General features: G+C 44.8%; 1 protein-coding gene across 1 annotated transcript in view; it reads left to right on the forward strand.

The window, feature by feature from the left end:
* The window catches only part of GHRHR (growth hormone releasing hormone receptor), a 37,839-nt gene extending 28,514 nt beyond the window's left edge, over nt 1–9,325 (forward strand). The window contains exons 7-13 of the mRNA XM_054990968.1: nt 1,160–1,313; nt 1,677–1,737; nt 2,473–2,542; nt 3,917–4,008; nt 4,564–4,699; nt 5,355–5,396; nt 9,182–9,325. Coding sequence (XP_054846943.1) covers nt 1,160–1,313; nt 1,677–1,737; nt 2,473–2,542; nt 3,917–4,008; nt 4,564–4,699; nt 5,355–5,396; nt 9,182–9,325 — 699 coding nt within the window. The remainder of the gene's footprint in view (nt 1–1,159; nt 1,314–1,676; nt 1,738–2,472; nt 2,543–3,916; nt 4,009–4,563; nt 4,700–5,354; nt 5,397–9,181) is intronic.
* Nucleotides 9,326–13,652: the final 4,327 nt, after the last annotated feature.

Raw genomic sequence — 13,652 nt, forward strand, 5'->3', positions numbered from 1 at the left:
ATCCCTGAAGTGATGTGTACTGAGCAGAGCATAGGTTGGCTCCATGGAGAACTCATAAAAGAAGTAACGTGTAGAGTGACTGTAATCCCACATGGAACATAAACAAGCAAAACGTTTGTTCCTCATCACTATAACTTTCTTGGCAGACTTTCCTGTCCTGCATTATATTGCTGCTCTAGGGCCCATGTCGGATTCCAATTGCCCCACGATTGCTCTTTTTCATCAATAGGCAATACTGAAGTAGGCAGGCCAGTGGCTCCATATAACACAGGTTCCTATTTTTGCTTTGGCGTGGAGTCGTGGCTCATTGGTAGAGCATCTGCTACACATGCAGAAGGCGCCATATTTAATCCCCCAGCAACTCCAGTTAAAAGGATAGTAAGTGACGTGAAAGACTTCAACCAGAGACGTTAGTCAAAGTAGACAAAACTGACCCTTAATAGACCAAAAGCTGCATTTGTGGAAGGCAAATTCATGGGTTCATTTGGTAATGTCCAAAACCATCACTCTTGCCGCTGTACTTTATTGGTTCATACAAATAACAGCAGAGTTCATTGTCCATCACTGTGTACATTAGGGATGTGCGATTCGGGTTTCCGATTCGGGTTTTTAACCTGAATCGAGCCTGATTTGGAAAGACTCAGGATTCCTGAATCGGCCCCAGCATTGCTGAGCCGATCCGGGAATCCCGAAGCAAAGCTTTCCAAAGAGATTTGTATCGCTGCTTGCTTTCAAACTTCCCACCCCACCGCTTTTTCCCCCTATGGGAGGAGAAGAGGGGAACCCTCCTCCCCCTCTTATCAGAGGAAAAAAATGGCAGGGCGGGAAGTTTGAAAGCCACCATTTTCGTGCCACTTGCAAGTGGTAAGAAAAGTAGCTTTGAGCTTCGATATGCTCCGAATTTAAGGAGCATACCCAAGTGATTCAAACACCCGAATCCCGAAGCAGTTTGCCGCTCTAGGATTCAAGTTATTCCAAATTGTTATTTTTCAGGTGCATGCCCCTAGTGTACACCATTCCAATTGGAAAATAATGTGAGCCTGTGGAATCCAGAATTCTTTGAGTTACTCAAGTGTAGGAGCCCAAGAATGCCATTTCGAAATGACGGATTATAAATGAACCTGAACGAATCAACACTGAACTTTCTCCTCTTCCTTAGACTCAGTGCAAGATCTCCGTGGTTTTCTCTCACTATTTCATGATGACCAATTTCATGTGGCTGCTGGTGGAGGCGCTTTACTTAAACTGCTTGCTATTATCGTCCTTTCGTCATGGAAGAAGATATTTCTGGTGGCTTGTTCTGTTTGGCTGGGGTAAGTACGGGCGGCTTCCGTTTGTTCTTAACCCATTTATTTATGAAAGGACGGTTTGTGTGGGCATTACAGAGGCGGAGAAGCAAGCACAGAGGTGACCTGTTCTAGTCCCTGTGCTACACTCACTCCCTAACAACCAAAAACTGAATGTCAGGAACACAGACGACGGAGAGCTACAGGTGCCTAATACTCAGTTTAAAACATGGGGAAATCCAGGGAACGATGATTAATTCAGAACTCTGGAATCTGGAGGGAAATTCAGAAGGGAATTTCAGAAGTCTGTGCAGGAGAGAAATTAATTTTGTATCATCAATATATTAGTAGAAAGCATCATATCCCATTCATTTTCTGTTTATCCGGCAGGCACGCCAACATTTTTTACTACAGTTTGGATCTTGGTTAAGGTGCATTTCGAAGATACTGCGTAAGTCATGCCTGCTTTTCCGATTCTATGCCAAGTATGTTATGAGCAGAAAATCCTCAGGGTCACGGCAGTGATGCTAAGAGATAAGGTAGTAATTAAGGTTGCCAGGTCCCTATACCCTACTGGAGCTGGCACTTACCTCACGCCTTCTGCATGTGTGTGATGACGTCACTTCCGGAAGTGATGTCATCACATCACCCGCAGGAGTGCTCCCACCCTCTGCATGGGGCCGGAAGCATGGAAGCACTTCTGTGTCCAGTACAGCGGTGTCACTTCTGGAAATGATGTTGTCGCATCCACTGGGAATGCTTGTGCCGCTTGTGCTCCCGGGGTCACTGCTGGTGGTGGGCGATCTGAAGGGGGCTTCACAGCGGGCTGATTTAGCCCCAAACAGGCCCGTTTGAGGCTCAAATCATCCCGTTGCAAAGTGCGCGCATGCTCCTGCACCCACACGGTGACGTCACCCGGAAGTGACGTCGCTGGAAGTGATGTCATCATGCGAGGGCAGGGCCAGGCATGCAAAGCGTGCGAGAGAACCATGTTGGGGCCACAAGACAGGTAAGCCCCAAGTCCCCAGCCTCCCACCAGGACGGTAAGGGGATCTGGCAATCTTATGTGCAAGTATTGTTTTGAAGTGAAAGCTTTCTTGAGTGCAGTGGTACAGATATATTTAAGACAGAAATACGTGTTTTGCTCGCTGATGGTTCTTTGCACTAACTATGGTGTACTTTCTAGGTGCTGGGACATAAATGAAGACTCTCCTTACTGGTGGCTTATCAAAGGACCGATTATCTTTTCTGTTGCGGTGTGTAGTGTATTTCCAGTTTTCTGTATATTGATAGTGAGGAGTATCATTAGGTGACAGGTGTAGTGTTGCCCGTCCCAGGTTAAGAAATTCCTGGAGATTTGGGGTGCAGCATGGAGAGGGCAGGGGTTGGGATGTGGAGAGAGCTCAGCAGGGTATAATGCCATAGAGTCCACCCTCCAAAGCAGCCATTTTTTTTAGGGAACTGATCGCTGTCATCCAGAGATCAGTTGGAATTCAGGGAGATCTCAGACCTCACCTGGAATCTGGCAACCCTAGCAAGGTAGGGCTGAAGTTCAAAAGTGCTATGAACTCTATCCCCCTTTCTAGAAATGGAGCTTGAAAGCCCTTGAAAGAGCAAGAGAAGGGGGGCTCATATCCCTGAATGCTCCACCATGCAATCCCATTTAGTGCGCGAAAAAAACTAGTTTCCAAGCTATCCTGGTCTTCTCCCTGAGATACTAGATTTCTGGCAGAGTGCTACGGACCAAAACGTATGAGAGAGAACACACCCCAGCCAAGAATACTGGTGACCTTCATGTTAGAGATCTGTCAATGGCATCACATCTGATTGGAGGGAGGTGTCCAGTGGAGTGCCCCAGGGCTGGGTCCTGGCTCCGGTGCTTTCCAATATTTTTATAAATGATCTGGACGAGGGTCAGAAGGGATTACTCATTAAATTTGCAGATGACACTAAACTGGAAAAAGTGTATCAACAAAGGCATGAGATCCAAACCGCATGATGTGAAGAGTTTAAACTACAGGAGGGAATGTACTGGCTGGATGTTAGGAAAAACATCACATTAAGAGTAATCTATCAGTGGAATCGGCTGCCTAGGGATGGGGCGGGTTCCCCCTCATTGGCAGTCTTCAAGTTGCTGTTGGACGAATACTTGTTGGGGATGATTTAAGCTGTTCCTGCATTGGGCAGGGGGTTGGACTAGATGGTCTGTAAGGCCCCTTCCAACTCTGTGAGGGGGCCCCTTCCAACCCCACCAGATGTTCCACTACCACCCTGTTTTAATAGCTTAATGGCACCTGGAAACTATATAAGTTATTGTCTATGGGTTTTAACTAAGTGAAGCTAAACAAATAGCTATACAATGGTTGCTGCTATCTTGGAGGTTGTTTATTACTATTACTATAATTGACCAAGACTTCTATAATGTTTTTATTAATTTTATGAATTTTTATGGCTAATTTGTATATTTATTGTTGCTTATTGTGTTTTAAATGATGTAATCTGACCCCTGAGCCCACTTGCGGAGAGGTTGGAATAGAAATCCAATGAAATAAATAAATAAATAAATAAATAAATAAATAAATAAATAAATAAATAAATATGCCCCCCTTTCCTTTTAAAATCTCGGACAGGTCAATTTTGTTCTTTTTATCAACATCATCCGAATCCTGCTGAAGAAGTTAGATCCAAGACAAATAAACTTCAACAACTCGTCTCAATACAGGTAGTTGACTGGGCAGAAATCAGAATGAATGACGTGGAAAGTTGAGGTGGGGGCAAACTGAAACGGGAGGGTGAAATTATGAATGGTGGGATGGTGTGAAGAGAGGAAAACGTTTCGCTCTCAGCATCCTAAAACTGGGGTCAGCCAGTGGAATTTATAGGTGGCAGATCTGGAACAAACACATCGGCCGTTTTCGCAACGCCAAAACCTCTGGAAGATTGTACGAAACTCACAGCATGAAGCGTCTTCCTAGCACGATTTCCCGACACGATCCCGTTTAATGGCACGATTTCTGATGTCATTGTGACATTAAAGGGGATTGTGCCAGGAAATCGCGCTAGGAAGACACTTCAATCCATGAGTTTTGCATGATCTTACGGGTGCGTGTGAAAACTGCCATCATTAGCATCTGTAACTCTCTGCCACAAGATGTTCTGATGGCCCCCAGCTCAGATGATGGGAGCAAACGCCATCTAGTGGCCGTTGCTTGCTATTAATGGGGCCAATGTGACTTCATTTTTGTTTCCCCCTTTCTAATTTCTCACCCCGTATCAGGCGTCTCTCCAAGTCAACCCTCCTTCTCATTCCTCTCTTTGGAACGCATTACATCATCTTCAACTTCCTTCCTGAAGGAGCGCATGCCCACGTGGGGATCCGCTTCTACTTAGAGCTCTGCATCGGGTCATTCCAGGTGACTATGGAATTAAAGGGGAATGGATAAAAAGGTGACCCCCCAAGCTAGACAAATAGGACTGAAGCTGCGTTTGGGCTGTACCAGGGTTTTTTTTTCTGGGAAAAGAGGTGGCGGAACTCTCAAGAGGGAACTGAGGAAGAAACACACTGGATTCTTTGAAATCATATTATTTTCAAGCACTATTGCCGAGTTTTTTCAAGAGGTGCCGGGACTCCGTTCCCTCACGTTCCCCCTGAAAAAAAGCCCTGGGCTGTACAGTTGTGGAGGTGGCCGTCTCATAAAGAAACATTGCTGTATACATAAGACAAGCATGCATGGGGAAATTCTAGGCAAGAACTTTTCACCATTATTTTCTGTGTGTTGGGAATTGTTTTGTGTGGAGGGGCATTCAGACATGCAAACTCCTCATTTGCACTCTGCTGTGGAGCAGCCCAGACCAGCAGACCTAGGGGAGGGCGACTTATAGGAAAACATCCCATTTGTCTGTCCTCACATGGAGAACTCCTACTAGTGTGGCCAACCCTGATTGTGAGATTTATAAAGCAGAAACTAAACTTTGTTCTGTATCCACCACTGTTCTTTACTCCAGAGCTATGCTGGATAGTTCTTTATATTGTCTGATCATTTAATTTTGCTTTTTTCCCTTATTCAGGGGTTCCTTGTAGCCATTCTGTACTGTTTCCTAAATAAAGAGGTAAGGGTGTGTGTGCGTTATTTATACTTTACTATGTTTTCGGTGTGCATGACTGAATGTTTGCCTTTTTTCAGATGTGTCTCTGTGTTAGGGATCCTGTTCCCTCAGTGGAGGCAGGGGATCCCCCACTTTCACCCCCACCACTCACCTGGCCAGCAGGGGGGGGGAAGGAGTGAGAATGGGCTTCCTGGGCACGCTCCCAGGGTGACACGACAACATTACTCCCGGAAGTGACGTCATCTCGCTGCCCCGAGTGTGCTTCTGCACTTCCGTTTGGGACCAAAATCAGCCCGCTGCAAAGTGCGTGTGCACCCCCAGTGCCTGCATGATGACATCACTTCCTGGAAGTGACAAAAAATATAGACACTATTGTTTGATTTGATGGGGAGGGGGGAAAGCAAAATTGAAATAGTTATATTCAGGTCAAAATAGAAACGGGGCGGGGATAAGAGATTTGAAGCTGTGCTGTTTTCTGGGAAGTTAAGGCTTGTAGTATCCAGGAACAGCAGTTAAAATGAAATCCACTCAAGGAGAACCACAACAGACCATAAGCCAAGCGCGCACAAAGCTAATGTCACAGCAAAGCGATTCTTGAATTTTCTTCGTGAGGAGGGGGCCCCCTAGTGCTGACATGAATTACAGCTGTTTTTTGCTTGACTTTAGCAGGGCACTTTTAAGATGACGGTTCTTGGGACTGTTTTGATCTCGAGAGAACCCCCAAGCAGAGATGCTTATGCATGTATTTTTTTACAATTCAGTTGAGACTTCCTCTTGGGGCAATCCATCAAAACGGTCTGAAATCCTTAGCTTGGCTTAGGCTGTCTTCGTTTCACCATCAGGAAAGATGTATCGGTAGATTGGGCTTTCATTGTATGCAGTAAAATTTCCTTGAAAAAATATGCATTGCTAAGATACGTGGAAAATAATGAGAAAAGAAAGGCATGTGTACATAACACAGCAAACAGGGAAAGACATGGAGACGTGGGACAGATTTAAAAAAAATCATAAGGTATTTGTAACTCTCCACTTACAGGGTGGGCAAAGAAAATTTTGTCTTGGCCCCAGGAACACTCAAACGCTTGGTTGTTGAAAATTCAGTAATTTCTTCCCTTGAGGGACTTTCATGATAGCCTTAACCAAGGCTCATTTCGAGGGGGAACGCACAAGAATGCAGTTCTGGCAATTCCCCAAAGAGGTCACATGTCAGGTGGCCCCGCCCACCCGACTCTCGGCCATTTTGGGCCCATTTCATCCTGGATTGGGGCCGAAACGGCCCGGATCAGGTCTCTGACAGGTGGTGGATTGCTGTCCTGTTCAGCAGCGGCCCGATCTTGACCATTTTGGGCCCCTTTTCAGCCATTTTCAGCCCCTTTTTGCCATTTTGGGCCCAATTTCGGCCCTGAATGGCCAGGATTGGGTCCAAAGCAGCCAGGACAGGTGATGTCAGGGGGTGTGGCATATGCAAATCAGTTATGCCAATGACACATTTCTGGTAATGCCAAGGGGCATGGCGTATGCTAATGAGTTATGCAAATGAGTTTTGCTAATGAGTCCCTTCAGCTCTTTTTCTATGAAATGACCCCTGGCCTTAACTGTGCTTGGACTGTGTCTATGTTGGAAGATGAAAAGTCAATATTATCCTCGGGAATTGTTTGATACCCCTAAAGCTCTTGAAGATTCTGCCCCAGCTTCTAACCCTTACGGCAAGCACTTCTGCTTCTATTAGCTCTTCAAAGTAAGGTTGTGTTTTGGGTGGCACTGGTTTTTTTCATTGTGGAATTGCATTGTGGAATTGCATTGTGGAATTGTTATCAAGGGTGTAAATGGGTGTGGGAAACAAGAAAATGTGATCAGCCAGTTGTGCTGCTATTTACTTCTTTATGGTTCGCCTTTTTCAGTGAGATTTAAGGCGCTTTACACAGTATAAGTCAAATATGTTCAACAGTTGGATTATCCAAAAACAACGCAAGAAGGTTTGGATCACAAAAATTTTACAACAAGCAGAAATTGGATACAGGGTTGAAACTAAGCACAAGCAATCGAACATGATATGTTAAACAAGGCAGAAATTCCCTAGCAGGAGCATACTTATAACAGACAGTACACCATAGTATGGTATATAGTCCTTAGCCCTTACCAAAGGTTATTTCTTTTTTTCTTTTTTTTTCCAAAACAAAGAAGGGTACAGAAGAAAGAAGGGAGGGGGATAACAGGGTCCAAAGAACGGTAAAATTTTGCACTATAAGGGTTGTTAAAGCACAGCATACACACAACGTACCTTCATCAGAGTTCATCAATGTTAAAACGAAGATTGCATCTAATATTCCAGCTTCTGAGTACCTTACTCACTAAATACATTCTTTTTCTACAGAGTGTTCACTTTTAGATCAGCTAAAGATCATAACGAGTGGTCTCCATGCACATTCTTACGGCTATATCTTAATATAGCCTAATGCTTCTATACAGATCATTTCTATTTCTTTTAACTATTATACCAAAGTTTCCATATCTTGTATTCTATCTCATCAATGATATTTAAGCATTTTCCATCTTATCAGCTCCTAACCTTATATTCAGTCTGGAACAATGGCCATTTCCACACGGCTTACCTTATTCTGCAAAACAGCGAAATCTCACGCGAAATCTCACGAGAAGACGCAGTTATCGCGCAAGAAGATGTGATAACTACGTCTTCGCGTGAGATTTCGCTATTTTGTAGTATAAGGTAAGCCATGTGGAAATGGCCAATATATCAGTATACTATCTTATGCGGCCTATGGCCGCACCACCCTGAACATGCCTGATCTCATCTGATCTCGGAAGCTAAGCAGGGTCAGGCCTGGTTAGTATTTGGATGGGAGACCAAAGGATATTTCTGAAACATTTCCGTACAGAACAGCCATCCTGTGTTTGGATATGAAGTGCAATCAAATCATAAGTGACTTACGGCAACCTCTGCTGGGGCTTTATTTATGTATTTATGTCATTTACACTCCGCTTTTCTCACTGAAACTCAAGGCAGATTACATAGTGTGAGATTAGTACAGTAAATATCAAGGACATTTCAATAAACGATGCCCTAGGGTAAATAAATGCAAGTTTACAAAGACATAGCATTAGCAGGAATCCAATACAGAGTTGGAGAAATGCTGAAATGGAGCACAAGCAATTCTAGGACTGACATTAGACAAAATAGAACTACCCAGTAGGGTCATACTTAAAGCAACAGGTAGTACATTGGAGCACATACTTAAAGCAACAGATAGGACACAAGGCAACATGGTGAAGTCTCTGGTCCCTAACTCGTTAGAGATCATCACCCTAAAATACAGCCCTCATATCTGTGTAAAAGGCCCTTTTGAATAATTCAGTTTTGCATCGTTTGCAAAAGGCCAGGAGAGTGGGGGCTCTCCTGACCTCCTCAGGTAGGCCATTCCATAGGGCAGGGGCCGGAGCAGAGAATGACCGGTACGAGCAGCTGTTGATTTCACCCATGTGCAGAGTGGCACCTGTAGGAGACCCTTTCAAGGCAGGTAAGAAGCAGAGGTGGTTTGCCATTGCCTTCCTGTGCAGAGTCCTCCTTGATGGTCTCCCATCCAGGTATGGACCCTGCTTAGTTTCCGAGATCGGATGAGATCGAGCTTGACCATGCTGCCTTCCCTCCCACAGCCTTCCTATCTGTGTAAAAAAGAACCTGTTGTCAGGAATTTTTCTGTCAAAGTTTTGTTCTTTTCTGATTACGTCCAGAAACCTACAACTGTAACAGCCAGTTTTTCTCTTTCAAGGTGCAAGCAGAAATTTGCCGGAAATGGCAAGGCAATACTTATGGATTGATGCCTGTCTGGAGGAAGAGGACGCGGTGGACCATGCCCTCGAGTTCTGGGATCAAAATGTCAACATCTGTGTGCGAAGGACAACCAATGGGATGAAGGCAGGCAGGAATGGGCAAGCATAGAGGTCTGGAAGCCATGGATTCCAGAAATACGTTTCACCCAGATGTACCCGTAAGCTTAGGGCTGGTTCGTGCATTCATGTTCATCACTCAAAATAGACAGCCTTTAGGTTTTACTGATCTGAATGGGCTATGGCAGATCAAAGACTACCGATCAATCTTTCTTATCTCATTGCCTCAAACCTAGTTTTTCAACGGAGTCAGTTTCACCCATTCAACTATGAGTTGTTGTCCAAAGTCAAGGGATCAAGTGATGACAAATCAAATTATCTACATGGATGTGTGATCTTGCCCTCCGTGTCCTACCTACCACAGCACTGGAGCAGTTGCGAAAGCATCATTACGGAGTTCAGAAATGTATTTCTCTAGATTGCTTCCGAGATTTACTTTAGCTCCAGAAAAACATTGTGAATTTTTGGGGGGGGAGGTAACTTCCAATTGGAGATGAATTGCTCATGTAATATAATGGCAACAACGTACATCCGTTGTGCCATTAATTGGTTTCAGTCTTTTGGCCCAAACAGTGTCTATCGGAGAGGCTGAGTCATCAGTCATGGGATCTGACTTCTGCTGTCCCCTATGTCCTCTCAGCACCACTCTTCCACGTTTTATTATGTCACTGAACGAGATCGTTCATAGCTCTGGAGTCGGGTGCCGTCGCTGCACTGATGACACCCAGATAAAGGTATCATTTACTAAGCCTCCGGAAGCTCTCTGTCTTAGATGAATGCTGTGGTCAAGTAGACGGGGCAAACCAGCAGAATCTGAATCCAGACAAGAGATGGGGTGGTGTCGGTTGGGAAAGTTGGTCTTTTGATGGGCAATGAACTGCCAGCTTTAGCTCGTGTTTGAGCTGTCATTCACAAAGTGAGGGATAGGAGAGGGAGGGGACTACACTAGATCTAACACTGCTGATGGAAAACAGGTCACTTTCTTCCGTCTTCAACTAATCTGAAACTTGTCTTCCCCTTTGAACCTGATGGACCTGGCCATGTGGATCCATGTGTCTGTAATTTCTAAACTAGTCTGCTCTAAAATGCTCTTCAAAAAGGATCTGCCCTTGAAGACTACTCACTTTGTGTCTAATGCATTCATTCATCTTTTGACAAGGACTACTGGTTATGTTCAGGTATACTGGCAGCCAGTCTGCTTCTAGGCTCAATTCCAAATACTAGTTAAAGCCTTTTCCAGCCTCAGGCTCCCCCTGCCTGAACAATTGCCTCTCCGTGCACGAACCTATAGCAGCCTAAATATCTCAGTTTGACCCGAGCTCATTTGGGCTTGGGAGCTAAGTTGGGTTGGCCACAGGTTGGGAGACCACCAATGAAGAGTGAGGTTGCTATGCAGGGGCAGGCAATGGCAAGCTACCTCTGCTCATTTCTTGCCTTGAATACTCCATGAGCTGAGTGTGACTTGGTGGCCCACTTATATGAACCCACGGGTAAACCTGGTTTAGTTCCTCCTTGTAGTGCCCCATAGCAAGTGGTGCATGGTGTTGTGTGCTCATGAGCACCTCCAATCTTTGCTGCCAATGTTCCAGAAATGATACAGAAACCTCCATTGCTGTCAGCTTTCCAGAAAGCCCCAAAGACTGTTGTGACAGACTGCAGGTTTTAAAAGCAGGTTTCCTAAGTGCAGCACTATCAGAGGGCTGGGAGGAAAGGAGTTAACTATTGCCTGGAATGTAAAGCTTGAGTGACAAGCTGCTCCCTCCTCTTTGATTGGTCCATTAGAACCAGGCTGGAGGCAGTCAGTAGGTTTTCTGACAGGATTGTTTAGTGTGTGTGAGAGGGTCTGACAGGGAAGGTCAGAGAGGTTCTCCTCTTGAGGGAGGGAAGAGGAATCTGTTGCCTTAACTGTAACATTACTGTCCCAAGGAAGAATTCTATTTAGGAATTCAAAATATAAGGGTTAGCCTAAGCTGAAGCCCATTTTACACAGACATGAGAGAACTGGGAGTGTGTTTTGGCAAGAGTGATTGGGTAGTGGGTTGACACTCCCTTTCAAGCCAAAAGAAGAAGGGTTTTATCTTCTGAGAAGAAGAAGAAGAATTCCTGCCCAGTGGCTAGAGGGGGTTTGGCTCTGAGGAAGACCCCTGGGTCTGTTCTGAAGGGAATACAGTTTTTAACTTACTCCAGGAAACCTAATCTGTCATAGGAAACTTTGTGAAGAAACGTTGCTATAACTAAAGTATTAAGTAAAATATCTCTCATTGTTAAGAACCAAGATTATAAGAAACTAAGCTTCAAGGACACGATTTTGCCTGTTTCTCAAAGTGTATTCGGTAATACCAACTAAGTTTTACCTCACTACTTCCATCTCCTACTACACTTACTTAATCTCTTTCTGTTAAAGTTGCTATTTCCTTCTGAATATCATACAACCGCCGGTACCATTTCCAACAAAAAAGAATAGTGCTCTTGCTTTCCCTCATCAAGTTCCTGGGCTGGGCGAAAAAACCGAAATTATATCTGTGTGTCAGAAAGGGACAAACAGACTTTCCCAACCTCAAATAATAACACGCTACTTGGGGCTGCTCGGAGAACTGGGTTTTGGTGGGAAAATCTGCCTCATAGTTGGGGAGTGAGGTGGGGGGGGGTCTGTCATAGTTGAATTGTTTGAAAGGGCTTTTGGAAGGCTTAAGAGTTTGTGTTTGCTATCAGGCCGGAAAGCCAGTTTGGTGTAGTGGTTAAGAGTGGCAGGACTCTAATCTGGAGAACCAGGTTTGACTCTCCACTCCTCCACTTGAAGCCAGCTGGGTGAGCTTGGGTCAGTCACAGCTCTCTTAGAGCTCTCTCGGACCCACCCACCTCACAGGGTGATTGTTGTGGAAATAATAACACTTTGTAAACCGCTATGAGTGGGTGTTAAGTTGTTCTGAAGGGCAGTATATAAATCAAATGCTATTATTATGCTATTATTTATTAAGGGCTCTCCGATTCCGTTCTGGATACCTGATCTTAATTATTGTTCAAGTGGTTGGACCTTAATAGGCTAACTTGGTTTTATTCATCTTATTGGAAGCTGCTTTGACCTCTGAGGGAAAGATAGGGTAGATATTTTGAAAGTGAAGAAACAAATAAACCCTGTCTTGACCAGTGGACTGCAAGCGAATAAAGGTGGAGAGAAGGAAACAGCCAATTTTACAAGCATTGCTGTTTTATGGTGGTTAAAATGAAGATCTGTCAAGCCCAGTCTTGCCTATTGTGGCTGGCAGCAGCTCTCCAAGGCCTTGAGCGAAAGCCTCTCTTAGCTCTGCTTGTTGAGAACATTTGATTGGAGATACCATTTGCCATAATATTCCAATGACTCCCAGCTTTATATTTCTTTAATGGAACATCTGGAAGCTGCAGTTGATGCTCTGAGCCAGCGCTTCGAAGCCGTGGGCAAGTAGTCGTGGGGGGACAAGCTGACGCAGAATCCAGACAATCTTGAGAGGATGCAGGCTGATGTTCCAGACAAGATTACTCTCTCGGTCCTTGATGGGGTCGGATTGGCTTTGGCAGGTCATGTCAGGAATCTGCGGCTACAACTGGACCCAGCTTTGGTCTTAAAGGAATAAGTTGGTGTTAATGCAAAAAGTGCTGTCGACCAGTTGCATCTGTTTTGGAAACTATCTCCCCTTTTGTCATGACTGGGGTACAGATCCGCAGGTCTTATTTACATCGAGCTGGCCTGTGATTCACCTTTTCAAACCCAGCCCTGGGAAAGCAGGGAGGCGAGGGCAATAAAAACCATTTACTCTAAAGGACATACTGGGATGGATCAAAGGATGCACTCTAGCCTTTTGGTACCATCGTAAAACCAGAGACATGAGAGACGCGGCTGACGTGATAAGGGATCAACTTGCCCTGGAGAATGGGAGAGATTGTTTTTAAGGAAGAAGCTCCTTCCTTCCCCTTGGGAAACAAGGGTACCAAAAGGGTCTGCAATCTTTTGCATGTGTGGTTCAGTGGGATGGAGAACAGAGGGGTTCTAAAGGTGGACTTGTCTTCACCTTCCCAAGTGCTGGACAACCATCCCGCCAGGAGATGCCTCAGGTACTTTTTGGTAACTCTAAAGGGACAGTTAGATATTAGACTTTTGGATTCCTTTTTTCTTTAGCTCATCCACTGTAGCCTTTTGCACTGCTCCTTCTATATATCTTCTTGTGCTCTATGTATTTTACAGCCTATTGTAATACAATAAAAACCTTTCTTTGGTTTAGTCAAACTGTGTCCAGTCTTCGCCTATGAGGCTTTTGGTCAGCTGCTAGCTAGAACTCTGCACGTGCACAGAGGATTACCGGCTTCCCCAAACAGCTG

This window comes from Eublepharis macularius, chromosome 11, assembly GCF_028583425.1.
Source record: "Eublepharis macularius isolate TG4126 chromosome 11, MPM_Emac_v1.0, whole genome shotgun sequence".
NCBI classification, from domain to species: Eukaryota; Metazoa; Chordata; class Lepidosauria; order Squamata; family Eublepharidae; genus Eublepharis; species Eublepharis macularius.